This window comes from Dipodomys spectabilis, unplaced genomic scaffold (genome assembly GCF_019054845.1).
Source record: "Dipodomys spectabilis isolate Male_0828 unplaced genomic scaffold, ASM1905484v1 ptg000098l, whole genome shotgun sequence".
NCBI lineage: Eukaryota > Metazoa > Chordata > Mammalia > Rodentia > Heteromyidae > Dipodomys > Dipodomys spectabilis.
This window is the reverse complement of record NW_024870775.1, coordinates 5,328,329-5,355,368: the sequence shown is the minus strand read 5'-3', so window position 1 is coordinate 5,355,368 and position 27,040 is coordinate 5,328,329. Positions and strand designations below refer to the sequence as shown.

The window sequence follows — 27,040 nt, the reverse complement described above, 5'->3', positions numbered from 1 at the left end:
AAAATGGCCAGCCCTGAGCCAGAAAGCCCAGAGTTCAAGCCCTGAAACTGGCACAAAAAGGTTGGGGGCTGGGGGAGGTGGGAGTGTGATTCAAGTGGTTAGATCACCTGCCTTATGAGTTTGAGACCCTAGCATAGCCATGAACAACAGCAAAAATTACCCCCTTCCCCATCACTCTAAGGGAGAGAAAAGGAAGACTGAAGTTCAGGGACCTCCAAGCTGGGAGGAAGGTCTCCTTGGGTGTGGATTTCCTTTCCACTTGAGCCTCTTGTGGGCCCCACAAATATTTCTTAGAGACAAGTGGGAGCCTGGGGTCCTGTACAGTGGCCTGAGCCACTCTCACACCCCAAACCCCCCCTACCAGCTCAAGTCCAAAGAGACCTGCTCTCACCACCTGCCATCCGGGCACCAAGTGTTTATTATTAGAGTCCAATTTTTTTCCGCACTGCGGAGAAAGGAAGGGGGCAATAGAGAGAGGGGAACCCGGACCACCCTCCCCCCACCAGAGCCCAGGGCATCTGCCCTGTTGGGCCAAGGAAGACTTTGTGAGATCCCTGAGGGCCGCAGAAGGAGGGGGGGGGCTGGGAGCAGAAGAGGATTGTGGGCCTGGGTCACTGCTTTCCCACCGATGCCCAGGCCAGCCTTGGCCTGAGCATCCCACCCTTTGGAGAGCATGAATACTGCTCTTGTTCTTGGGGAGCCTTGGCTGAACCTGTCCCCCTCCCCCAAAAGCCTGAGGAAAAGGCCTCCTCTGGGCCCCAAAGCCCACTACGTGTTATCCTGGGCCTGCTGCTGTCCACTCGTGTCCCAGCTGCTGGCACGCACAGCATCTTGGTGGTGCTGACTAATGACCTGTCCCCAATGCTGCCGAGCCCGCCCTGGCCTGCTTGGTCATCTGACAGAGGATTCTGTTTCATACTCACTAATGGCTGCCCTGTTCTGTCCCTTCTCCTGACCCTTAGACTCAGGGTCTGATACAGGCATGGTCTGTGTCCCTTGCCTTGGGACCCAGCAACCAAGGCCTGGGCCTAGGTCTTGGGTAAGGGCCAGGGGAAAAAGGCTTGGGGAGGCCATGGGGGCAGTCACCAGCCCTCAGCCAGGGGCCTCCTGCAGTCAGCTTGGAGAGCAGCGCACCAAGGGTGAAGGCCCCTCTTCTGTCTAGCTTAGATCCGGCTTGCTGCGCCACCTCCTGGTCCACCCAGTGAGAGAGAAAGAGAGAGAGAGGTGAGGGCACTGTGGAGTGGGAGTGCCTGGGTCCCGCTGAGCTGCGGTGAAGTGACAGCACATGGTAGCCTGTGCCATTCAGCAGCGAAGGCCTGAGAGCAGCGCGCTGGGCATGGAGCAGGCCAGGAGGCAGGCGACCCCTGTGTTCCAAACGGCTCGTTGTTCCTGGACACTGGTGGGTGGGTAGGCAGGAATTGGGGGCAGGCACCCTCAGGAGCCACAACCTGGTCCCCCACCCTCAAGGTCCTCCCTGGACCCCCTGCCCCAGGCCCTCTTGGTAACAATGGGGGGAGGCAGCCCCTTCCCCCAGGTCTTGGGTATTGACCTCTCCCTGTGCCAGGGGGTCCCAGCTGGGTCTGCCTAGACTCAGAACCCTCCGCTCTCTGAGCTGCTCCGGCTGTGGTAGCTGGGACTGGGGGTCTGGGAGGGGCTGCGCGTGCGGCTGCGGGTCCCACGACTCCGGCTGCTGTAGCTTCCGTGGCTGTGGCCTGGGCTGGGACTGCGGCTGTGGCTCCTGCTGGAGTAGTCACTGCTCAGGCAGCTGGAGGAGGAGGAAGGACTGGGCCGGTAGTAGGGGATGGGACGCTTGCGGGCACTGTGGGGGAGAATAAGTTTGATTACAGGCCACCCAGGTCTCTGACCTCTGCCTGTCCATGGCTCTCTCCCATCCCAGCAGTGGCCAGAGTTCCTTGCCTGTCTTCCTGGAGGCCTGGCCTTAGGGACACCCCTACCTGGGGTCATTTGTTAATTGCACGTGGATTATTTTGGTTCTCTCCTTGCCAGTCTTCAGAGAAGAAGCCCAGGTCTCTGCTTGATCTGAGTCTAAAATCTTAGCATGAATATTTCAGAGTTAGGCCTTTGAACTGTGGTTCTCTTGATCTCTGCCTCCTGAATAACTGGGATGATGGGAATGAATAAAACTTTTTTTTTTCTGGTCCTGGAGCTTGGTACTAGCCTGGGTACTGTCCTTGAGTCTCTCTGTGCTCAAGGCAAGCGCTCTATCACTTGAGCCACAGCACCACTTCCGGCTTTTTCTGTTTATGTGGTTCTAAGGAACCCAGGGCTTCATGCATGTGAGGCAAGCACTCTACCACTAGGCCATATTCCCAGCCCTGAATAAAACCTTTATTGGTGCCAGTACTGAGCTCAGGGTCTGAGAACTTTCCCTTAATTTGTTCACTCAAGGCTGGTGCTCTTCCAGGTGAGCCACAGTTCTATGTCTATTTTTTTGTTTGATGGTTAATTGGAGGTAAGAGTCTCATAGGCTTTCCTACCCTGGCTGGCTTAGAACCAGGATCCTCAGATCTCAGCTTCCTGAGTAGCTAGGATTACAGGCATGATCTACCAGCACCTGGCTTGAAACTTTTAAAAATAGACACACACCAACCCAGCCCAGCTGTGGCCTGGTCCTGCTTCTCTGTCCCCTATGGAATTGAAGGCTTAGGCTTGTCAGGTCATTCAAAGAGAACAGGAAGAACCCTGGCCCCTGCTGCTCATGACCAAGGCCAGTCCCAGTCCCAGTCCCAATCTCAGTCCCACTGGGACTCAGCTACCTCCCGCTGGCCCTGAGTTAGTGTGAAGGCAGGAGGCTAGGACCCAGAGAAAAGAAATTAGTTAAGTGGGCAGCAGTGCCCCACCTGGTGTTAATTCTGAGAAGAAAACAGGTGTGCATTAGTGGGAGGAGGAGGCAGCCTTGGGAGGGGGCCTGGTGGAAGATGGGACATCTGACTTGTCCTCTCTTTAATACTGGATGGGATGGGGGGCAATGCCCTCTCCCTTAGAGGCCTAGATCAAGAAGTGCTATGACGAGCTAATTTGAGAATTGGATGCTGTTGGAGTTGAAACCATGCTCGGGAACCCCATTCCTATTGCGCATGTGTGGTAACTGAGGCCCAGAGCAGTAGTTCAGAGGCTGCAGGGCAGGGCGGGGCAGAGCTGGGTCCTAAACTCTGCGCTCGATCCATCCAAGGTTTCAGCTTGAGTTACACAAAGGTGGAAGGAACCTATCACTGACTTCCACCAAACCAGCCACCCCCTGAGCACAGCCGCCCCTAGGCCGCCGTGCCCCCTCCTCCAGTCCCCAGGGGGCTGGGCGGTTAGTGAGAAAAGGAGAGGCAGAGGCAGATAGATGGAAGGCTGACCAGAGCCGGACCAGCTCACACGGGTGTCTCCCCCGCGGCCTGCGGGGAGGGGTCCACCCGGCCCCCGGGCCGGCCCCAGGCCACTCAGCAGGCTGGACCTTGAGACGAAGGAGAGAAGGCGATGTCAGTGTCGACGGACGGGTGTGGAGAGACTGACCGGCTCCAGGGATGACGGGCTCCACGCGGTCCAGCAGAGTCCGGGACACCTCCCTCCCTCCCTGCCCTTCTCCAGCTCCTCCACGGCCGCTCTCCCCGCCCCTTGCGGAATCCCCGCCTCCGAGCAGGACGCCCCGCCCCTTGCTGAAGCCCCGCCTCCTAAAGGCCGCCCACCCCTTAGGAAGCCCCGCCTCCGAGCAGGACGCCCCGCCCCTTGCTGAAGCCCCGCCTCCTAAAAGGCCGCCCACCCCTTAGGAAGCCCCGCCTCCGAGCAGGACGCCCCGCCCCTTGCGGAAGCCCCGCCTCTGGGCGGGACGCCCCGGCCTTTGTAGAGGCCCCGCCTCCGAGCAGGACGCCCCGCCCCTTGCGGAAGCCCCTCCTCCTAGAAGGCCGCCCACCCCTTACGGAAGCCCCGCCTCCGAGCAAGCCCCTGCGGACAGTGGTCCTCCCCCCCCCCCCCCCCCCCCCGGCCCCCGCAGCCCCCGGGTACCTGGTGATGCGCCGCGGCTCCATGAAGCTCGGCGAGTCTCGGCGCCGCTTGCGGATGGGCGAGTAGCTGCGGGACCGGCGCCGGGCGCGGGCGGCCTCCCCGTCCGCGTGTCGAGCGCGGCCTTCGCCGTCCTTGTCCCTGCAAAGACCCACCCGAGGTGAGCCGTGAGGCCGCCGCCCCGAGCCCCGTCATCCCCACCTCCCCGCGGCCTCGCACCCCGGGCTGGGCTCCCCATCGCCCGCGCCCCGGATCCAGGTCTCCTGGTCCCGGCCCCTCGCCGGCCGCCGCGTCGCGGGCACTCACCGGCCGAGCGCTTTCTTGGGCGACGGCGAGCGGCTGGGGCTGCGGGCCCGCTTCTCTGCGGAGCGCGAGCGGGATTTGGAGGGCGACCGGCTGGAGCTCCAGGAACGCGGGTGCGCGCCCGGGCTGCGCGACGAGCTCTTTCCCTCCGGGCCGCCACGCCTCCCGTGCGGGCCCGGGGACGGCGAGGTGCTCACGGGCCGAGCGCGCGGGGGCCGCTCCTTCGTCCTGGAGAACCGGGCACAACGCGAGCTCAGAGTGTGTGTGGGGGCTGATCAGTGAACGGGGCCGGGGGTGATCGATAAATGAGGGGGTGATCAATGTATGGGGTCGGGGAGGGTGGTCAATAAGCGGGAGCCCGGGGTGGGAGGGTGATCGATGGACCGGGCCCCGCGTGGGGTGGGGGCGGAGACCGGCTCACCGTTTCCCGTGTCCACCGTGGCCTCGCTCAGAGCCCGGTTCGGGCCCGGGACCCGGGGCGCCCCTGGCGGAGTCGCTGCTGGAGCGGGCCCTGCTGAGCGAGCGCGACGAACCCCGGGGCGGCGGGGGCCGGGCCCGCCGGCGGCCCCTGCGACGGGGCGCGGACGCCGAGGACCGGGAGCGCCGCCGCCGCCGCCGCCGCCGCCGCCGCTTGGCCTCCGTGCCCGCCGCGCGCGGGGTCTGGCTGTCCTTGCCCCGCGCGGGCGGCGTGGGTGCGGCGGCCGCCACCTGGTCGCGGGCCCTGGGCGAGGGCGAGCTGGGCTTCTAACGGGGAGAGAGGCAGAGAGGGCACGGAGGGGCGGGAGGGAGACGGAGATGGGCAGGGAGGCGCCGGGAGAGAGCGAGGGGGGCGGAGAAAGGAAGAATGGGGAGAAGATGATGGAGAAGCGGAGGGGAGAAGATGATGGAAGGGGGAGATGACGGAGGAGAGATGGAGAAGCACAGGGGGGAAGATGATGGAGAGGCAGAGGGGAGAGGATGATGGAGGAGAAATGGAGAAGCACCGGGGAGAAGAAGATGGAAAGCAGATGGAGAACGAAGAGAAGATGGAGGAGAGATGGAGAAAGGGCAGGTGATGGAGGAGAGATGGAGAAGCAGAGGGGAGATTGGACCAGGCAGAAAACAGACCCAGAGACAGAGGACGGACAGGTGCAGGGTGGGGTGGGGGGGAGAAAAGGGAAGAGGGCTTTCACCAGGCCCAGGTGCAGGCCTCTAGCATCGCACACACGGGCCCCGAGCCTGCCCTGCCTCTGCCTCGCTTAGTGTCCACCTTCTGGCCTCGACAATGCAGCTCATGCAGGGGTCTCGGCATGCAAAACACAAGAGGGACGGAGCAGTGGGGGTGGAGGCTGCAGGGGATGGGGAGGACTCCAGGACGGGCACCGGGGCTGGCACTGCCCCCTCCCGCATGGGACGGACGATTCCCGGCAGAGAGAAGAGAGAGGGCGGCTCAGGAAGGCCAGACCAGGGCCAGCCCTCCAGGCCAGGTTTCCCCTCCCCCCCAGCGCAAGGGGGGATGGGCACAGGGGATGGAGGGGGGTCACACGGCACACAGAGAGGGGGCGGGGCGGGGAGGGACAACTGAACTGAAAACTCAACCGAAGAAAGGAGGAAAAACAGAAATAAAAAGAAAACAAAAAAACAAAACCCCCCCAAATGTCATTAGATACTAAAATCAAAAACAATGATCTCCTGGGGAACCTGACATTTTTTTTCTGTTAATATATATATATATATATTTTCTTTGTTTTGCAGCCCTATGGAGAGCTCAGGAAGTGTCAGTAGCTGACCCGACTGTCTTTCTGTTTCTCTCTTTTCTTTTTATTTTCTTTTATTTTTTCTTTACTTTTTTTTTTTTAGTTCTGATTTTTAAGTCCCTCTTGGTTAACGTCCACTTACCAATAAAGTGGTACTTCCTCCTTTAGTAGGTAAGTTGTGTAAAAGAAGGGAAAAGTGTGGTAGCATAAGTTCATCATTAGATTCACAAAATGCAAGAGAGATAGAGAGAGAGAGAGAAAAACGCAACCACCCCACTCTAGGCCTGAGGAGGCCACTCTGCCTCTGGCGGGAGAACCAGCAGGACCCAGCTCCCGGGGCCTGAGCTGGTGCCTCTTGGCTGATGGCCAAATAGAGATGCCAAATATTTATTTGTCCAAAAGTAGAGTTAGGACACAAAGATTAGGATACAGAAAACCAGAAAGGGTACCTGGTGTATAGGCTGGGAACCTTGAGCTTGAGAACCTGCCACTACCTCACCAAGGGACCCCTGTTCAGCCACTTTCCTCAATCTGGGCCTCAGTTTCCCCATCTGCAAAATGAGTAGCCTGGCTTAGCTTCCTGATGTCTCCTCCAGCATAAATATTCTAGAGTCTGCTTGAACTCTGGCCCCCCAACCCCCAACATCCTTCCTTGTGCAGAACTGATCCTCCTCCTTCCCATTCACGGACATCTTGTCAGAGCTGACACTACTTTTATCTTTTTTGGTAGTAGTGGGGCTTGAACTCAAGACCTTGCCTGTGCTTAAACAGGTGATCTATTACTTGACCCATGCCCCCACCCCAATGCTTGCCTTTTTATAGCTCTGTCCCCTCCCCCTCTTCCAGTCACCACCAGAAACTTGACATTGCACACCACCAGGGGTATTTGATGTCTGATTCCATTCCATAACCTCTGTTTTTAGCATATAACTTGACACCTAGTAAGGCCTAGATATCATTTATTGAGGAAGGAAGAATTTGCCTCACAAGGTCCAGGGCCAAGGCTTGTGATTGGCAGCTGATGGAGCCAACACTAGAACACTAGACGCAGTGTTATGGCCTAAAGCCTATGGGGCCATGACAACCAGTGGGAACTGGCTGTCCATTTGGGGCCTGGGCAGGTTTTGGTAGGCAGAGCAAATATTATCTAGTATCCAGATGGCTCTCTAAGTATCACTGACCTTCTTGATTCCCAGTTCACCCCCTTGCTCTAGGCCAGGAAAAGCAAAAGATTGAATTGTTGAGCAATAGCCCCTTTGAGATGGCTGTCCCTTGGTGGGTCAATATTCCCAGGAGATCCTTGACTTCCTGCCAGTAGATGACCAAAACCTCATAGGTGGCCAAGCCCCAGCCAAGGTTCTCTCATTCAGCAAATGAGAGGGACACCTGTAGGATCGTCAAATTTGTCCTGTGCCCAGGGTGGTCAGTGTCAAGTAAACAGACACCAGGTGGGGGACCCTCAGGAGCCACGTTAACAGAAGATACCTCCTCAAAGAAATCCCTAGCTTCTCTGGTCAAGGGAGGCAACAAGGCCAGCGGACAGAGTGCTACGCTTAGGAGTCAGGACTCTGATGTATGGTTCCTGTCCAGAAACTGGATTGGAGCCACAAAGGGATGGGCAGTTGGGGGAAGAAGACCAAGGCCATGAAAGCCCTTCACACAAATATGCAAGTGCCCTTCAACTTTCCATTATCTTGAGCTCAAAGTGGAGTAGAGGGATTGGAGCAAAAGAGGTCAGGGTTGGCTAGGCTGTTCAGGAGGGTAGGATCTGAGGTTTGTGGTTCAAAGCCAACCCGGGCAGCAAAATCCATGAGACACATCTCCAATGAACCACCAGAAAACCAGAAGTAAAGCTGTGGCTCAAAGTGGTAGAGCTTTAGCCTTGAGCAAAACAAGCTCAAAGACAGCTCCTAGACCCTGAGTTCAAGCCCAGGACCGACCCTCCCACCCCCCCCCCCAAAAAAAAAGAGGTTTGAATTGGATAGTTGCACACCCCTATATGGTAGTGCCTCTAATCACTGAAGTCTAAGTTCCTGGGCCAGATCCCCGGGCTGAGCTTCTTCCTGGCTAATGTGTCCTAAAGTCTAAACTCTACACCATTCTTATCAAACTCATTAAATTCAAGCCAATTGGCCTACCCCAAAGTTAAGTTTTCTGTTAGACCTTCTGGAAGGTCCCTATTGAGGCCCTCTGTTTTCCCACATATCAACTGGGGATAATCAGAGTCCTTGCTGGTTGGGTTAAAGTATGGAGACTCATGATTACCTTACAGACTAACAGGGTCAGAGTGGGCAGGAAGGTCTGACGCCCTTTAGAGGAGGTTCCTAAGGCCCAGGATGGCAGAGGATTGGTGAAGGTGCTTCTGGGTAAGGTGGCAATAAAGCTTTCCCTAGGGGAAGACTTCTAAGACCATTCACATTCTTTCCACTGAAGAAAAAAAGTTGTCATGAACTGGGCAGAGGTTGAGCCTCCTTCTCAACTTGGCTGAGTTGCATTCTTCCCTGGAACTGAGGGGAGATCAGAGGCTAGACATTATAGAACTTCATAGCTGGGCAGGACTGTGGTATCCAGAGGCCTCCGACAGCTCTGCTGTCTGTCTTTCCTCTCACCCCGCCTTCTCCCTGCTCCTCCTTCTCCCTCTCCAGACCCCCCCACCCTAGCCTGTCCTCTGCTCACTGCCTCCTTCCTTGCCTTTCTCTTACCTCTGGGCTCTCTCCTGTAAGGATGCCGCTGCACTCATGTGTCATGTAAGTCAGACCAGGCCTGGTGTTATGGCCTGCTTTCCACCTGTCCTTCCTACATTTTGTTTAGTTCTCACATGAGGGGCGGGGCTTCGAACTCAGGTCTGCCTGGCATTGAGGAGGAGCTCAGCCAGAGTTGGCTTAGTGTAAGTATGAATGAATGAATGAGGAAATGAGTGAATGGGTGAGTTTATGAAGGAGAGACCTCACTTGCCTCTGAGCTTGGTACTGCTTGCTGGTTGAGTTTTATTTTGGCTTTATAAAAGGTTTTCGAAGAGTTATGTAGAAAAGACAATGGAAGGATGTAGGACAAAGAAAGAATAAGATACTTGCTTTGGCTCCCCCTCTGTCCCTGGGGCTCAAGACACCTGCCTGCCTTGCCTGGGTCTTCTCAGATGGTCCAGGAGGACTGAGCTTCCAAGCCCCCATTAGTTGAGATACCTCTCTTAGACTAGCAGCACTCTCTCTCTCTCTCTAACTCCCTAGCTCTCTCTCCCTCTCACTCTCTCTCTCCCTCACCCTCTCTCTCCTCTCCCTCAGGCTCTCTCCTCTCCCTCATGTTCTCTCTCTCTCTTTCCCTGATGAGCAGCTTCCTCATCTCCTTCCCAGCAAGCATCACTAGGATTACCAGAACATTCTGAGCCCATGAACACCCCAGGAATAAACATGGGGTGAGGAGATGTAGCTAGACCATCTCTTTCCAAAGTTGGAGATGGAGAGTCACCTGGACCTGTAGCTGCTTCCCAGTGAGGCAGAAAACAGCGGAAATGATGGGGAAGATGGCATCCTCCAGGGCCCGCTTCAGGCCCCTCTGTGCGACTAGATGAGCACTGAGCTGGGAGCCTCAAGTCTCAGGACTTGAGCCTGTTTTTGTCTCAACTTCCCTACTGGCTGCACTGATGGACACCACTAAACTGCCCCAATTCAGAGATGGAAAGATGTTAGAGGTTTGGGGGAAGCCCTGGCCAGGTTGGGGAGTAGCCCAGCTTACCTGTTCCCTGACAGGCAAGCTAAGAGTCCACCCTACTCCCCAAATCTTCCCACAGAGACTTGGCTGAGAAGGCCCCCAAAGTCCAGTGCCTATTCCTACAGCACCCACCAACATACCCCAAAGATGCAACTGTGAGGCTCAGTCCTATACCAGCGAGTGCTCCCAGAGTCCAGCACCTTCTGCCCCTAAGCTCCACCCTGCTGCCAGGCACAGTTGGCTCCAGGGAGTCTGATGGCCTCTTTGTTCTGACCTCAGCCAGAACTTCCTCTAGTACATGGAGGCCAAGAGGTCCAGCACAAACCCCTCCCCCCACCTATTTATTGCCCAGGTAAGTCCTGAGGGTCAGGCGTTCAGGGTAACCAAAGCCCCAGGGACTGGCAGGGATGAAGGATGAGGGGCTTAGCAGCTACTCCAGACAACAGAAATCAAATTGGCCCAACCAGAGCATACAGTTCAAGTTCAAGACGGACACAAAGTTGGAATGCTAAACCACACAGAAATGCATTCGGACAACAAAATGAGAAAGAAGAGGGAGTGGAGGAAGGCTAGTGGGGGGTGGGACAGGAGATGGAGAGAGGAAGGGGAGGGGAGGAAGGAGGGGGAAAGATGAACCAGCAAAGTTGTTGCAGGTCGGGGAGGCAAAAGTGAAGAAAAATCAAAGGACAAACCAAGAGACACAGCTTTGTAGCTCATTTGGAGAGAGGGCAAAGTTACAAATGAGTAGTCATTAAAAGAAATAAAAGGAAGAGAAAAACCAGAGAGAGAGAGAGAGAGAGAGAGATCCACATTCAAACCAAGCAGAGTGGCAGGGCTTATCTGAGATGGAAGCGAGCGAGCGAACACTGGATTTGGGGTACCTACCTTCTCAGTGGTCAGGGACAGGAATGCAATAATAAAAAAGAAAAGAAGGTCTCTGCATTGGGAATGCAGGATGGGGGCAAAGACAGCGACTCTAAGCCAGACTTCCCTCTAAGCCAGCAATTGGGCAGCCAGTGTGCAGCTGGGATTTTTCTGGTCTCACCCCCACGGCGGGTGGGGGGGTGGGACGGGGTTCTTGCCCAGACATTTCTGTTTACTTTTGTTTCCTTTTTTTTTTTTGATTTAAATTTTGAACAACAGGCTCCAATAGCAAAGCTTTCCTTAATTCTTTACACAACCAAAAACAAAACAAAACAAAACAAAAAACCCTCCAGAGGGCATGCAAGAAGCAGCTGATGAGAGGCAGAACTACAGGGTGGCTAAAGAGGGACTGGTAGCATGGGAGAGAGGCCCATGGCAGGAGGGAAAGAGATGGAAGGGGAGAAGGACAGACAGACACAGAGAGAGACAGACAGAGATGGAGACACAGAGGGAGAAAGAGGAAACAGAAGGACAGGAAGCATGACAGAAGGAAATAGGCATAGAGAGGCAGGAAGACAGACAGGTGGATCCAGACAGAAAGAAGGAGGCAGTTTAAATGAGGTCAGGGAGAGGGGAAAGCGTGTGTGTGTGTGTGTGTGTGTGTGTGTGTGTGTGTGTGTGTGTGTGTGTGTGTGTGTGTGCATGCGCGCGCTCATTTAAAAGGGAAGGCAACCAAATGTACAATTTGGAAAGGAGGAAGGGCGGAGCCATCCCCCTGAGTGACCCTTGTGCTACTACTTCAGTCACTGTTCTTGCCTGGGGAAGGGAGTGTGGAGGCCTGGGGCAGGACAGGTCAGGAGTGTCTCACTTCTGAGGCTGCTTCTTGGGTGAGCAGGAGACAGCCGAAAGGGGAGGAGACCTGGTATCCTGTCTCAAGGGCCTACCATTGAGTCTGCTCAGTGAGGCTGGAGGAGCACTGAACAGGGAGTCACAAATCTAAGGACCAAAGCTAGGTTCTTCACCAACCTCCTGGAGGAGATCCTGGACCCTTCGGGTCATCCTAGGCTGCTCATTATGTTAGGAAATTTGGGTCAGAGAAGGGCTTTGCTCATAAGCCATCTCTGCTGCTCTTACCAAGTGTCTTACCACTGAGTTATAACAGCCCTTCCTTGGCATTGCTGATGCGAGAGCCAGGACAGGTGGGAATACTGTGTACCCTTTGGTGTGGCCAAGTGCTAGGCTTCAAAAGGGCAAAGCTAGCACCAGCCTGTGCTTGTGGAGGCTTGCCAGGAGGCCAGCCAAGGTTCCAGGTGACACTGCATTTAAGAACCTGTTCCATGAGGTCTGCTGGTTAGCAGCTCATGGCTGTGAGGCTCCTTCTAGTAGGGACCCCTCAGAGTCTGTGCTTGCTCAGTGCTAGTCTATCACAGTACTTTTGCCATTTTATCTGCAGATGCACACAGGTGGGGTGGGGAGACTGCTCAGAACCCCAGGGCCATTATTCGTTTCTCCAGATGGATTTCCCTGCATGTCTATTTTCCCACAGGTCTCTCTGCTTCACAGTAATAACACCATAGCATAAGGACCACCAGTAATTTGGACTTCAGCAAGGAAAGGTCCTGGCCACAGGGAATAGGGAATAGGGATTCATGCATGGGCTTCTGGAGGGTCTCTGTGGGGAAGGAAGGCATCTTCTCCTCCTCTCAAGTCCTTGTCTTTCTGGATGTCTTCCCTTCATTTGCTATCTCTTTAGAGAGGGTCTTCACATCTGAGGGCTGGGGTCTACTTTGCATCTTCCTCTTAAAAAGCTGTGCAACCTTGATTGAGCTGGTCACTGTGTATCTCTGGACTGTAGTGCACCCTTCTGTAATCCCAGAGGGATTTGCTGGGAGCCAGCACAATACAGAGCCAGTCTTAACACTAGGATGCTGAAGGGCATGATTAGCTGACCCCTTCACCCATCCCCATCATACTTAGCCATATTTTATTGAACTGAATTGAGGAGTCTCAATGAGTGGCTTTTGGGAAGTTCCCTGGGTGAGTCAGGAAAAGTCTCTTCCCCTCTCCTGCATGTCCTGGCTTCTTTCAGGGTTCTGCACAGACTCAGAAGCAAGGAATTTTGTTGATTTAAAAGTTGAGACAGTTCCAGGGTGCCCCAGGGTTGAGGAATTTCTAGTGGGCAGAGTTATCTTCCCTTTTAAATTCTGATTCCAAAGAAGGGAAAGTTAAGTATAGAGAGATGTGTATATGATTAATGGTCACTTGAAACTGAAGGAAAATAATCATCTCTGCATTAGGAAGGAAGGTTCCTATAGTAACACACACAAAAGCAAAATTCTAGAACAACACAGAAGATGGGGGGGAGGAACTCAAGAGAGTTTGCATTTCTGTACATAAAAAAGGGAAAAATCATGGAAAGAAAATGCCAACAAAAACAAAATAATAGGAAAAATGACATAAATGTCCCCACCCTCTTCCCTTGCCAACTAAACAAGAAATGGAATCACAATATTACCACGTTTCAAATGGGAGGCTAAAAAACAAACAAAAACATAGACGGGGTTAAAAAAATGTTGAGCTTTTCTTTTCTTTTTCATTTGTTTCTTTCTCTCTCTTTTTCTTTTTAAAGGTAGCATCCACCCCCAATTCTTTTGCCCAGACATTTTTTTTGTTAATGGCCAAGCCTGTGACACCCCAGTCCCCTCCTCACCTCTCTAGATATGAGAAATCAATCTGATTTAATTCTTCAAAAATCTTTTTTTTTTGCCAGTCTGAGCACTGTCCCTGAGCTTCTTTTTGCTCAAGGCTAGCACTCTACCACTTGAGCCACAGCACCACTTCCAGCCTTTTCTGTTTATGTGGTGCTTAGGAATCAAACCCAGGGCTGCATACATGCTAGGCAAGCACTCTACCACTGAGCCATATTCCCAGCCCCTCTTCAAATATCTTTTTCAGGCAAAGAAGAGGATCTGAGTGCATCTTAGTGACTCAACATGTTCAAGGCCCAAGACATCCCAGGGCCTGAGGGTTTGGCATAGGATTTACATTTGTAGGCAGGTTCCATTTTGGGAAGAAGACACAATAAAGGTGCTACGGAGGTTCCTTACCCCGAGGAGGCCAGATGCTAGGTGCTTTTCCCCAACTGATTCTCATCACCAATCTATCTAGATGTCTTTGCTGTTTTTGTCTGATCCTTGCTACACTGAGGGGACAGAAAGGAACCTACTTTCAGGCCTGGCTTGAGAGAACCTGTGATTCTGGGTCCCTCTGGAGGCCCTAGAAAGGCGTGACACTCAGGAGAAGATGTTCGCAGCATCCAGCTTAGGGCTCTGCGTTCAGGCAGGCAGAGGGTGGCCACACTCTTTGGGGTTGGCCTGTGGGTTCTCTTCCATTCCCAAGACAGACCCAGGGACATCAGTGTGATCCTCCCCAAATGGCCAACCACACAACAACCCCCCGCAGCCACCCCAGTAACCTGGCACCCTTTCTAGATGGGAGGATATAGAGACAGATCATGCCCTACGAAAAACTCGAGACCAAGAAGCCTCTTGTCAGCTGCCCTGGACTTTCCTCTCTCAGGCCAGGAGTAAGGGTATTTCAGAAAAGAAAGGGAATAAAGGAAATAGCCAAAAAATAAAAATGAAACTGACCAACACATACATGTCTGCTGGTGAGGCCTGGCCTCAGGAGTGGCAGCTCCCCTGCTCCTGGCTAATGGTTCTGGGGACAGTCTGCAGGACTCCCCATCCCACTCCCAAGCTCATCCAGTGCCCTGGTGCACGGCAGCTCTCTCTCTCTGATGGGCCTCGACCCCATACGTCATGACCAACAGACAAAAAGGGTCTGAACCCCCAGCCGCATGGGGAAAGGCTGCTTTATCACCACCACTGCCTCTGTCTGCAGGTCTGGAGGCTAATGTGTCCCCCTGGGGTTTTGAAGACGATGGAGGTGTGGAGCTCCTGAATGAGGGCGCTGGGAGGCAAGTTGGGGGGGGCAGGCTTTGGGAAGTGGCCGAGGTGGGGGGCACCGTCCAGGTGTGGGCAGTGCCTCAGGGCTGAGAGACAGGGAGGGGAAAGGCTTCGAGAGGGGTGAGGGCTGTGTGTGTGTTGGGGGTGAGGTGCTGAGGGCCTACGTGGCTGCTCGCCTCCAGCTCCTGTCTGCCCATCCTAGCGACGTCCACACCCAGACCCCCCCAGTTCCCCTGGGGGAAGCAGGCGGCCTCGGTTCCTCCCCAACTATGGGTCCCCCCACCCCGTCGGCCGCCCTCCACTCTTCACTTCTTCACCAAGCGCGAGGGTGGGCCAAGTCTGCAGCACCCCTCACCCTGCCGCAAAAACTAGGGGACCCCCACGACCGACCAGGGACTATTGCAGCCACCGACGCCCTCCTCGGGTGGGCGGAGGCTGAAGCCCCGCCCCCACGACGCAAAGGCCCCGCCCAGTGATGTAAGAACCACACCCACACGCTCTGCCCCGCCCCGTGACGCGCCCGAGGCCCCGCCCCTCCCCGTCCCCGCTCGCACGCGCGGCGCCCACCGGCGCGGACCCTCTGCGAAGCCGAGCGCGGCGTACGTACATCGGGCGGACTGTGCGCCGAGTCCGGGCGGTCGCCGTGCGCTCCGCTTCGCTGCCTGCCGCCGCCGTTCTGCTGCGGCGATGCCCATCCGCTGCCGCCCGACGGGGAAGGCGACCGGCTCCCGCTAGACCGCTGGCTGCCCGTCCTCCGCGCGTAGCCTCGGTGTTTGGGGCTCAGCCTGGGGTGGGGCGGAGGGGCGCCGGCGTGGGACGCCCCTCCGCAGACCGCCCCGTCCCCCACTGCCCGGCAGCCCCGGGCCGGCCCGCCCAGACCTCCACGGGGCTTCCTCTGCGAGCTCCCCACCCCAAAACAGCACAGCGATCGAAGCCCAGCCGGGGCACCCCGGGCCCTCCGGGGGGCCCATCCTACCTGCCCGGCGATCCGGAGTCAGTGCAGGGAGAGGACCCCGAGGGGCTGTGGGAGCTGCCGCTGCTGCGCCGGTGGAGTCTCCGGCCCGGGGACTGTGGGTGAGGCCTGGCGGGAGCAGGGGGAGTCAGCCTGAACATAAGCTCTGCTCACCTGGCTCTGGGGTTGCCCAACCTGCCCGCGGGCATCCAGTGCAGGCCTGTGTCTCCTACAAAAATCATCTGAGCAGGGCCAAGGCCAGGGCAGCACCTGGGTCCCTAGGCCTGGTGAGAGTTTGGAAAAGGGCTTTCTCTTCAGACAATCCCAGCTTCCAAAAACATGCTCACCTCTCACCTGCTGCTCTCCTGACAGGTGTGGGAGTGGGGTGGGGGTGGGGGGAGAGGATGTGGCTGGGAGTCACAAAGACCCCAACTATAAAGAGCCCCAGACTAAGAGAGAGGTAAGGGTCCTGAGTTCCAATTCTAGCTCTGCCACTGGTTCACAGAAGCTTCTGGCTTCCTATCCAGGTCTTAACGCTTACTCTGGGCAAATATTTTTTGTGTGTGTGCCAGTACTGGGGCTTGAACTCAGAGCCTAAGCTCTGTCACTTAGCTTTTTCGCTCAAGGTTGGAGCTCTGCCACAGCTCTGATTCTGGCTTTTTGGTGGTTAATTGGAGTTAAGAGTCTCATGGACTTCCCTGTCTTGGCTGGCTTTGAACCATGATCCTCAGATCTTAGCCTCTAGAGGAGCTAGGATTACAGGTATGAGCCAACTGTACCTGGATTTTTTTTTCTTTTCTTTTCTTTTTTTTTTTTTTTTTAACGATAAGGTCTCACTATTTGCCCAGGCTGGCCTGGAACTCTCCATCCTCTTTCTTCAAGTGTTGAAATTACAGATGTGGTCCACTATGCTCATCCTAGGGAGTTGTGTCTAAAGGCCTCATTCTGGGATGCTAAAAGGCCAGGTTTGCAGGGAGGAGATGGGGTAGGAGAGTGCTCACCTCTTTCTCTCTTTGTTCTTTTCTTTTCTTTTGCTCTTGGGACTTCGAGATCTACGGAAGCAGAGACCAAGTCTGATTAGGGCTGGGTGGATAGGGCCTTGGCACCCAGGAGCCATGCTGTGTCCAATGTATGGACCTGACATTTGTTCTTTCAGGCCTAAGCCCTCTGATTGGCAGGCATCTGCCCATCCCTCCCTGTCGAAGAGGGAGGGATTTGCAGGTTGAGCAGCCTAAGTCCTAAGCTCTGGCCAGATAGGAAGATGACTGGCCCTTACCTATGACATCAGTATTGCGACAGACTCCTGTGTGTCCTGGGCCTCCTTCTCTCACACTGACCAACCCAGGGCCAGCTCACCATGGATTTAGGGAAGAAATGTGTTCTTTCTTGGTTTTGTTTTTGTTATTTTGTTGGTAATAGAGATTGAACTCAAGGCTTCCAGCTTCCTAGACAGGCACTCTAAGGCACTCTACCACTTGAATCATGCCTCCAATTCTTGAGTCATTTTTCAGATAGGGTCTAATACTTTTTCTCAGGTTGACTTGAGGCCTAGATCCTCCTACCTACTACTTCCTCAGCAGCTGGGATTACAGATATGTGCCACCATACCCAGTCCTATCTCCCTGCTTTTAAGTGATTCTTCTGTATACATGTCTGGGGCTGCCCCTCTTCCCTTACATCTGTCTGGGGGCAGATTCCAAAGCCTCACTCTTTCTGCCTTTGACAGAAGGATGGTGAAGCTTCTGATTAGGCCTCAAGAGCCCCCCCCTTCCCTAACCCTCTCACTAGGCCCTGGTCCCACCAGATTTCTTTACTCCTTCTGAGCCAAAATAAGAAATTCAAAGATGCACTGACATGTTCTTTTTACTGGAGCAGAATGTGTGGGGCAGGCCTGAAAGGCTGAGGGTGTGGGCTCTAAAACTGGCAGCCTTTTTCTGGGGTTCCCCAAAAGGCTGTTCGAGCTCCGGCCCTTTCTGGCAGAGGCTCTGTGCAAGCAGATGGCCACCACTGGGGGGCAGTAGAGACCCACATCAACTCAGACACTGGATTGGGGAGGGGGGGAGAAGGGGATGATCTAAACTGAGGAGACTGGAAGGCAAGATTAGGTGTTCAGTCTCTGCTTCTACCTAGCAGGTGGCCTCTAACAAATTCTCATTACGGGGAAGGGGCTTTGGACTCTGCCCCTCTTCAGGGCTAATGGGAGGTGGACTAGAGGGTCCAGCTCCAAAGCTGTTCCTGAGAATGTGATTGGTCCATGACTGTCTCCCATGCTGGGCTTTCTACTCTGGAAGCATCCATCTGCTCCACTCTGCCTTGGTGTCTTCCCTCTCCTCTACCTCCGTCTTTCTTTCCTCCTGCTCCTCCTTCCTCTGGTATGGGGCTTGAACTCAGGGTCTTGAGCTCTGGCTTAGTTTTTTTTTTTTTTTTTGTTCAAGGCTGATTCTCTACCACTTGATCCACACCTCCACTTAGAAATAAAATAAATGAGAAATTAAATTAGAAATAAGGGTCTCAGATTTGTCTGCCCCACGCTGGCTTTGAGCCAGGATCCTGAGATCTCAGCCTCCTAAGTAGCTTAGAATTAGGCATGAACCACTGGGGCCCAGATCCCAAAGAGTTCTGAATAAGTCACAGTCCTGCTTGGGGCCTCTTGTGGTCTAGCCCAACTTGGGTGAAGGCCAGCTCCAGGCCTGGCCATCAGGCATGTTGGGGTCTGGCACCTACCTCCAGGAACTCCATCACTAACTGTAGTCTGCTGGCCCTGTCTCCTACCCAGTGAGACTCAGCTCTGGGAGGCCCTGTCTAGCATGTCCCTTTCTCTGATAATTCAAGGCCCTTCTGTCTGGGAAAAGGGCACCCCCACAGCCACCCCCAGACAGTGCACTAGAAGTTGTCTAGAAGTTCTTAGGGCCACCTAAGACTCCTGGGGCAAGGCAGCGTTTATAAACATGGTGTGTGAAGCTCTACTTCCCCCACCTGGAACGGAGACTCCACCCTCTCCATCATCAGCCTCCCCCTGCTCTGCAAGCTCCACTTACCTGTGCCGTCTTTTCCTCCGAGACCCAGAATCAGACCTGGAGGGTGAGAAAGAGGCCTGAGCCTGCCTGGGGTGGCCTGGCGGGGTGGGGTGGAGGTCACTGATGGGCACAGCCCAGGACCTAGGCCCAGGGTGCGGAGAGGAGGTGGCAGGGCAGGAGGGGGAGGGAGGAGGGAATACCTGTCTCTGCGGTGCTTCTTCATGCTCTTCTTCTTCTTGCGCAGGGGTGAGGTGCTCCCACAGCTGCGGGCACAGGGGTAGCTCTTGTGAGCTAGCAGGGCAGCTGGGAATCCCTGACATGGAAGTTGGGAGGGGCTCCTGCCTCCCCCATTGTATGGGTGACCTGAGGCCATAGGTGAGACTGGCAGGGAGTGGTTGATGGTACTGCCCATGTTGCCCCTTGGCACCTTTCCCGAGCCCCTTGGCATCATGAGCCATGGTGGTTTCAAACCTGAAGGTTAGAGGCCCTAGTGGTGGGATTTCTGGTCTTGGTAAGCAAGAGCTGGGCCCCTGTCTGTGTCTAGAGTCGATGCCCTGGGGTGCCCAGGTCTCTTGCTCCTGGAGGTGGCCCTGGCACCCTGCCACGCACTGCCACCCTCTCCCAGGGCCCCAACATGCCCTGCCACCCTCCTCACTGACCTGCACTCCGACTCTAGTCTCTTCTTTTTGCTGAGAATGGATGCCAGGGAGGAAGGACAGAAGGACAGGGTTAGTCGGGGTTCTAGAAGGCACACTGGGACTGGGAATGGAGGAAGTTGAGATGGGGTAGGTGCGGATGGGGCCCAGTGAACACCACCCTCGGGGAAGAGGGCACTGTCGGTGGTCCCTGGAGGGCTTGCGGTGGGGAGGGGGAATCGACCTTGGTGGAGAGGGGCTGGGCTGGGGCTGGGAGGCTCGGGCCTGTCTCACCGGCTTCTCCGGTGGCCGCCCTTCTTCCTCTTCTTCTTCTTGGGTGGGGGCGAGGTGGAGCTGCTGGACCAGTGCTTGGTCCTGGGGAGAAGGGTTTGGGGTGAGCGGGCATGGCCCACTCTGCCCGCCCCACCCCTGGCCGCGGCAGCCGCTCACCTGTACCCCCGGTGCCCGCGGTAGCAAGCGGCCGGGCAGCCGCAGTCCTCGGGGCCCTCGTCCTCCTCTTCGAAGGCCTCGTACCCCAGGCTGGGCTCGGCGCCTTCGGCCAGCCGCGGGGTCTCCGCCAAGCTGCCAGCGACAGGGACGCTGACCACCCGGCACCCTGGGCCGCCCTGCACCCAGAGACCTGCAGGGGGAGCTCTGGGGGGCCGGGAGGGAGCGGGGATCTGCGGGACAGTGCCCACACAGCCCCCAACCTTCTGCGGGGGAGGGGATGTTTTGCAAAAGGTAAGAAGGAGCACCCACACAGCCATCTTGGCCTTCACCCTTGGGACTCCTCCTGACTCCCCTCCCTGCCCTCCATCCCCTTCTGAGCCCTCCCAGAGCCCCGATTCTGACCCCTGCATCCCTAGGTCCCGCTGCCCTTCCTGTCCCCCTTCCCATCGCTAATCCCTTGTCTCAAAGAGCCTCTTTCCCCTGCCTTAGGGCCCCCAGCTTCACCCTTGTTCCCCATTTTGTCCTCTTCCACTCCTTCCCTCTGGTTCTCAGCCTCTGAAATATTCATAGCTTCTCCCCTCCTCACCCTGCCCTCCCTTCTGCAGCCCGCGGCTCCTTTCCTGATGCCAGCTGCCTCCATCAGTCACGCTGGTGGCAGGGGGTGCAGGAGGGTGTGGCCCCTCCGCATCCATCTCTGAGCTTCCAGTGTTCTCCGCAGGGACCCCCACCTCCTGCCCTGTACCTCCTGGCCAGCCTCTGTCATGGCTGTCTGTCCCAGTGGCTCTTCTTGGTTGCTCCCTCCCTTACTGGGCCTAATGCAAGAGCTTCCAAGCCCCAGAGCAGCCTTTACCCCATTCTGTATGCTGCGTGACCTGAGTCTGCCACTCCCTCCCTGAGCCAACCTTGCAGTTGAGTGGGGATTGAGAGGTGGGAGGATTTGCAGAGGTAGCAGGTGCTGGGCAGCCTCCTTTTCTATTGTACAAGTTTAGAAGTGACCTCCACAGCCCAGGCTCGGGGGTAGTAGGCCCGAGGGTGGTAGCCTCCATCTCCCAGGTCATTAGGGCTGGCTTCAGGAGAAGCCCCTCCCTTCCAGGGGCTGGCCCCCCATCTCACCCTTCCCTAGACCTAGGAGGGAGCCCAGGGCTTGGAAGGCCAGGTGTCAGGATACCAGCTTTGGAGCACACAGACTGGTGTGAAGCCAGGCATGACCAAGCTGGCCGAGCCTCAAGGTTCTTACTCTACAAGGAGGAGGATATCCTAGCTTTGGGCAGAGGATTAAGGGAGATTGTTGTGAAGCCCCTGGCCTAAGGCCTGGCTGTGACTGTCATCACACACATGGTGGCCGTTATCGGGCAGCTGGCCTCTGACAGCTCTTGAATACCACTAACTCCTCTTCTAGGGGAAAAGAGGCTGCACTTCAGAGGCAGAGACTCTGCAACCTCTGCCTGGAAGACCCATTCTGGCCTTCGAGGAAGGTCACAGCTGCAGAGTAAAAAACCAATTACATCAGAGTGGTAGGGCTGGGAACGTAGCTTAGTGGTAAAATACTTGCCTGGCATACATGAAGCCCTCAGTACCACATACACAGAAAAAGCCAGAAGTGGTGCTGTGGCTCAAGTGGCGGAGTGCTTCCCTTGAGCAAAAAGAAGCTCAGGGAGTCTAGGAAGGTGGCTTAATGGTAGAGTGCCTGCCTTACATGCATGAGGCCCTGGGTTCGATTCCTCAACACCACATAAGCAGAAAAAGCCGGAAGTGGTGCTGTGGCTCCAGTGGTAGAGCGCTGGCCTTGAGCTGAAGAGCTGAGGGACAGCGCCCAGGCCCAGAGTTCAGGCCCCACGACCGACAAAATAATAATAATAATAATAATATAAGCTCAGGGACCAATGCCCAGGGCCTGAGTTCAAGCCCAGAACCGCCCCGACCCCCCACCCAAAAAAATCGGTGTGGTAGTGCACACCTGTAATCCCAGCATTTGGGAGATGGCAGCAGGAGGATCATGAGTTCAAGGTCAGCCTGTGCTATATCCAGCTGGGGATGTAGCTCAGTGGTAGAGCATTTGCCTAGCCTGTGCAAGACCGTGGAGTACCAGGGAGGAATTTCTGGAGTGATGGAGAGATTCTATTCTCCTGCCCCCACAGGACCAAGCCGCCCCTACCTGCTTCAAACCTTTTTTATTTTTATTTTTTATGTTTTTCTTCTGTCTACTGGGGCTTGAACTCATGTCCTGGTCACTTTTTCACTCAAAGCTGGCACTCTACCACTTGAACCACAGCTCTACCTCTGGCTTTTGTTTTTGGGTCCAGTCGTGGGGCCTGAACTCTGGGCCTGGGCGCTGTCCCTCAGCTCTTCAGCTCAAGGCTAGCACTCTACCACTTGAGCCACAGCGCCACTTCTGGCTTTTTTTCTTTTTGCTCATGTGGTGCTGAGGAATCAAACCTAGGGCCTCAGGCATGCAAGGCAAGCACTCTACCACTGAGCCACCTTCCCAGCCCTTTGTTTTTACTGTTACTTAGAGAAAAGAGTCTCATGGACTTTTCTGCCTAGGCCTGCTTCGAACTGCAAGCCTCAGATCTCAGCCCTCTGAGTAGCTAGGATGACAGGCGCGAGCCGCCTGTGCCCAGCTTACATTCCTCTTTCTGAAGCCTGAGACCCACCTCCTGTCCCTGTTCTGGAATTTCTAACTCCCTTGGCTGACATGTCCAACCCCCATGCTTCCACACACCCTCCCCATAGCTCATCAGCTACACAAATGCCTGACACATAAAATATAGCCTGTGGCAAAATGACAAAGTGTATGGACAGTAAGGAGTGTGTAGGTGAGCGGGGGTGGGGGGGGGTGGGGGAGGGGAGGGAGCCTTAGCTGATCCAGACACAAAAAGACCAAAGCTATTTACAAAATAAAATCGCTTCTTTGTGAGTAGCGTCTTCTCCCTCCAGGACCTGTTCTGGCCTGAAAAATGTTCTTTTCTTTTCCACTCCCTCCATTCCTCTCTCCTTCTCTCCTCCCTTCTTCCCTCCATCCTGTCCTTCACAGGGCCTCCTGTGTGCTAGGCAGATACTCTGCCCTTTGAGGCACACCTGTAGCCCAGTCCTGGCCTTCTGAGTTCCCAATTCTGGACTTGGCTGAATTTCTTTCCTTATTTTCCCTTTTTCTTTTTTTGCCAGTCCTAGGGCTTTAACTCAGGGTACTGTCCCTGAGCCTGTCTGTGCTCAAGGCTAGCACTCTACCACTTGAACCACAGAGTCACTTCCAGCCTTTTCTGTATATGTGGTACTGAGGAATCCAACCCAGGGCTTCATGCAAGCTAGGCAAGCGCTCTACCACTAAGCCACAGTCCCAGGCTGAATCTCTTTGACGGACCACTTTCTCCCTGTTCTTCTTTCCCTTCTCTGAACCTTCCAGTCTGTTCCCATTGACTGGAGCATACCAATTGGCAGGGGGTAGAGTTTGGAGAGGAGGGGGGATTCCAGGTGAGGGGTCTTCCCTGTCTGCCTTGCCTGTCACAGGTCCCCGTGCTGGTGGGATCAAAGATTACCCAGACCTTGGAGTCACTCATCTAGCATCTCACAGTGCAGGGCAATATGGCTATGTGACTAATGTGGCTTGCCAGGCAATATTCTAAACACTTTATGTGAATTTATCTCACTTAATCATGGAGCACTCAGAACAAGCCTAGGACATCATTAATATTTCACATGTGAAAAAGATGAGAAAATGAGCTTCTTGCTGGGTTGGCACTCTACCTCCAGCCCAGTTTTTGATTGTTATTTTGGAGGTAGAGTCAAATTTTTCGGCCTGGGCTGGCTTTGAACTGTGATTCTCTGGATCTCAGCCTTGTGAGAAGCAAGAATTATAGGTGTTTCACTGGTGCCCAGCACATTGGTTATTATTATTTTTGTCAGTTGTGGGGCTTGAACTCAGAGCCTGAGAACTGTCCATGAACCTCTTTGTGCTCAAGGCTATGGTTCTACCACTTGAGCTACAGTACCACTTCCAGTTTTTGAGTAGTTAATTGGAGATAAGAGTCTTACAGAGACATTTCTGCCTGGGCTGGCTTTGAACCATGATCCTCAGATCTCAGCCTCCTGAATAGCTAGGATTACAGATGTAAGCCACTGGTGCCCAGCTATATTGGTTTTTCTTTTTTCTTTTTGTCAGTTATGGGGCTTGAACTCTGGGCTTGGGCACAGTCCCTGTGCTCTTCAGCTTAAGGTGGGCACTCTAGCACTTGAGCCACAGCACCACTTCTCGTTTTCTAGTGTTTATTGGAGATGAGTCTCACTGAGTTTCCTGCCTGGGCTGGCTTTGGACCGTGAGCCTCAGATCTCAGCCTCCTGAGTTGCTAGGATTACAAGCGTGAGCCACTGGTGCTCAGCTCAGTTTTTCTTATAGCATAAATATGGATAGGGATTTGGGATGTCAACAAGATTACTGCTCTCCAGGCTGGTTCTACTGCTAAGGCAAAAGACCATCAGCCTTTGCGTTGGCATCTCCTCTAGCCTGTTTTGCTTCTAGCCAGAACAGCATGGGGCATTTGTGCTGGGGGAAACAGGTCTAATTCAAGGACAGTTCTTCTGAGCTGGAGCCAGCAGCAGTCCCTGAATGCATGCCACCTTCCAGGCATGGAGCTAATCCACCTCCTGTAAGGGTTGGACCAATGAGAGAACTTGGCACCCCTCCTTCTAATGCAGCCTTGCTCCACCCCCCCCTCACTCCCCCTTTGTGTGCGCCTGGGTACTGTCCCTCAGCTGCTTTTGCTCAAGGATAGTGTTCCACTATTTGAGCCATAGCACCACTTCTGGCTCTTTCTGTTTATGTGGTACTGAGGAATTGAACCTAGGGTTTCATGCATGTTAGGCAAGCACTCTAGCACTAAGCTACATTCCCAGCCCCATCCTGTGTTTATTTATTGTTTTGATGGTACCAGGCTTTGAACTTCAAGCTGTATTCTTGCTTGTTAAGCACTCTACCACAGTCACACCCCCATTGCCAGTGGTGTGTGGGTTTCTACCTTTCAGGACATATTTACAAGTGGGAATAACAGGTGTAGAAGGAGCTTGATTGGGGTCCGCTGTAATGACAATGTTGGCATCCTGAGCTGAGATCTGAACAGTCTTCCCTCACCCTCTATTGCTAAGCCACAGACAGAACCAAGGTAGGCCACAGGAGATGCTCAGACCCTGGCAGTGGGGCTGATAGTTCCTTTCCTGCATCCACCCTAGTTCCAACTATCTGACAGAGCACCTAGAGAGACCTGTGGTTGTGGACTGCTGCCCTACCCCCACCCAGGGGAGCACTCACGAGTGGGCCCCGGGCCGGTCCTCCCTGGTGAGCACTCCCTCCTTTTCCATCAGCATCTGCCGGAAGGTCCCCACCTTCTGCTGGATCTCCTCCTCTGAGTACCTGCAGAGAACCAGGATTGTGAGGGCTTCTGTTCCTGCCCACAACCCCCTCCCTTCCTCCTAGCCCACTCCAAACCCCTCCCAGCACTGGCTCAAAGGCCCACACCCAGATTGTGATAACTTGGCTAATCCTCATTCCTGAGGACCCTCAAGGCCTGTCTTTTTTGTACCAATTCAATGAACCAAACAAACGAATACACAAACAGCCAGAAAATAAACAGCTTGGATGCAGAGGCAGGAGGATCTGGGGTCTCTAGATCCTCAAACAAAACAAAAACAAAATGAAGGCTGTGAAGCCTGGACACTGTTCTTAGTTGTTTTTTTTTTTTTTTTTTTCTGTTTTTGGCCAGTCATTGGGCTTGAACTCAAGGCCTAGGCACTGTCCCTGAGCTTCTTTATGCTCAAGGCTAGCACTCTACCACATCACCACTTCTGGCTTTTCCTGAGTTTATTGGAGATAAGAGTCTCATAGACTCTCCAGACCAGGCTGGCTTCAAACTGTGATCTTCAGATATCAGCTTCCTGATTAGCTAAGATTTCAGGCATGAGTCTCCACACCCAACCTTGTGTTAATTTTGGTTTTCCACAGCAGCCATGATTGCTGGATTGAGACCCCTACTTTCCTGAAGGCCTTTGCCTATCTCTGAGCCTCAGTGTCTTCCTGAGCTTTGGGAGCCCAGGAGTCGGGATGGACATATGCAGAGGTTATTCAGGACAACTGGGCGCAGGTTGTATTTCAAATCCTTAGGGCAGGTGCAAGAGAACCAGCAATCTCTAGTTTTCTCTGAAACTACATGAATGGGTTCTGCCTTGTTCTGTTTCTTTGTCTCCATTTTCCAGTGGTCTTGAAAAGAAGAAGAAATGTCCCTAAATCTCTACTCAGCTCCATCACACCTGCCCCACTCCCGACCCCAGCCGGCCCTACTCCCAGCCACAGCCAGATCCCGCCCCCAATCCGCCAGTTCCCTCCCTACACACGTCCGTACTGTACCTGCTCGGGGCCATAGCCCCACCCACATCCAACCGCGTCCAATCGAGGCTAGGCCACGCCTCCATTCGTAGTCAGGTCACGCCCCCGCAATCTGTGTGGCGCCAGGCTCCGCCCACTCACCCCTGCTCCTCCATCATCTCCTGCAGCTCCATGCACTTGAGCTCCACGCGCCGCTTGCGCTCGTGGTCCAGGATCTCGCGGTGCGCGCGCTTCGCCAGCCCCGGCTCGGCGGCGCGCAGCTCCTCGTCCGCGCGCGGCCAGGCCCCGGACGAGGCGCCGGGCTGCGGGAAGCCGTTGGCGGCGTCGGGCGGGGCGGGCATGCCGGCTGCCCCGTTGTTGACGGTGGAGGACATGGCCTGCGGGCGACACCGACGCTCTGGTTCACCTCCCGCCCCGCCGGCTGAACGCCGCTCGCCCCCGGTTAATCTCGGGGATTTGAGGCCGGAGTCGGCGCTAATCCGCCGCAGAGCCGGGCACGCCGTTGGCCCTGGGCACACCCAGGTGCGGAGGCCGTGGCCTGCCTGGCCTGCGAGGGGGTGGCTGCACCGGGGTGCCCCGAAGGCCCGGCCGGCCCCGCCGCCGCAGCCCGTGCTGCGGGAACCCCATGACAGAGCTGTTATGGCCTTCAGGCTCACTCCCACCCCAGCCTACTGACCTGCCTGGTCCAAGGGGTCACGGGTGCTTTTGCCTCTTGATCAACACCGGGCAACCCTTCTCCACCCCAGGGTGGTTTCCATTCCCATTGCGATCTGGATGGCTTCTCCAAAAGCCCAAGTTACGGTGGGTCTGACCTAGATTAAAGCCCGCAGGACTGTGCCCTCCTTAGTTCAGGAAATACTGCTTTTCATGATAGGACCAAAGCGGGCACTGACACTCTTCAGGTGACCAGGCCCCACTGCGGGCTGGGAGATGGAGTAGGAGTCAGCATAGCTTGTAGGAAAAAATGCCCTGCCTCTGGGTTAGGCCCTAAGTAGAGCAGACTGACAGATGGACAGACAGATAGAT

General features: G+C 55.1%; 1 protein-coding gene across 1 annotated transcript; it reads right to left on the bottom strand.

Moving 5' to 3' along the window:
- Positions 1-1,537: 1,537 nt before the first annotated feature.
- On the bottom strand, positions 1,538-26,388 carry Srrm3 (serine/arginine repetitive matrix 3). The gene is made up of 14 exons (XM_042686906.1): positions 26,156-26,388; positions 24,944-25,045; positions 19,642-19,773; positions 19,486-19,566; positions 19,216-19,245; positions 18,757-18,819; positions 18,578-18,613; positions 16,541-16,591; positions 15,564-15,668; positions 15,195-15,372; positions 4,733-5,055; positions 4,315-4,539; positions 4,012-4,149; positions 1,538-1,819 (listed from the first exon to the last, which is right to left on the bottom strand). The coding sequence occupies exons 1-14, from the start codon at positions 26,386-26,388 to the stop codon at positions 1,591-1,593; spliced, it is 1,926 nt and encodes a 641-aa protein (XP_042542840.1). The 3' UTR covers positions 1,538-1,590.
- Positions 26,389-27,040: the final 652 nt, after the last annotated feature.

What these genes read in the sequence shown, in the direction of transcription:
- Srrm3 (XM_042686906.1), bottom strand. Translation starts at nt 26,388, where the DNA reads ATGTCCTCCACCGTCAACAACGGGGCAGCCGGCATGCCCGCCCCGCCC. An exon ending in CGGAGGAAAAGACGGCACAG is followed by an intron (nt 16,592 to 18,577) that starts GTAAGTGGAGCT and finishes CTGCTTCCGTAG; the next exon opens with ATCTCGAAGTCCCAAGAGCA. An exon ending in AAGAACAAAGAGAGAAAGAG is followed by an intron (nt 15,669 to 16,540) that starts GTGAGCACTCTC and finishes TGCTCCCGCCAG; the next exon opens with GCCTCACCCACAGTCCCCGG.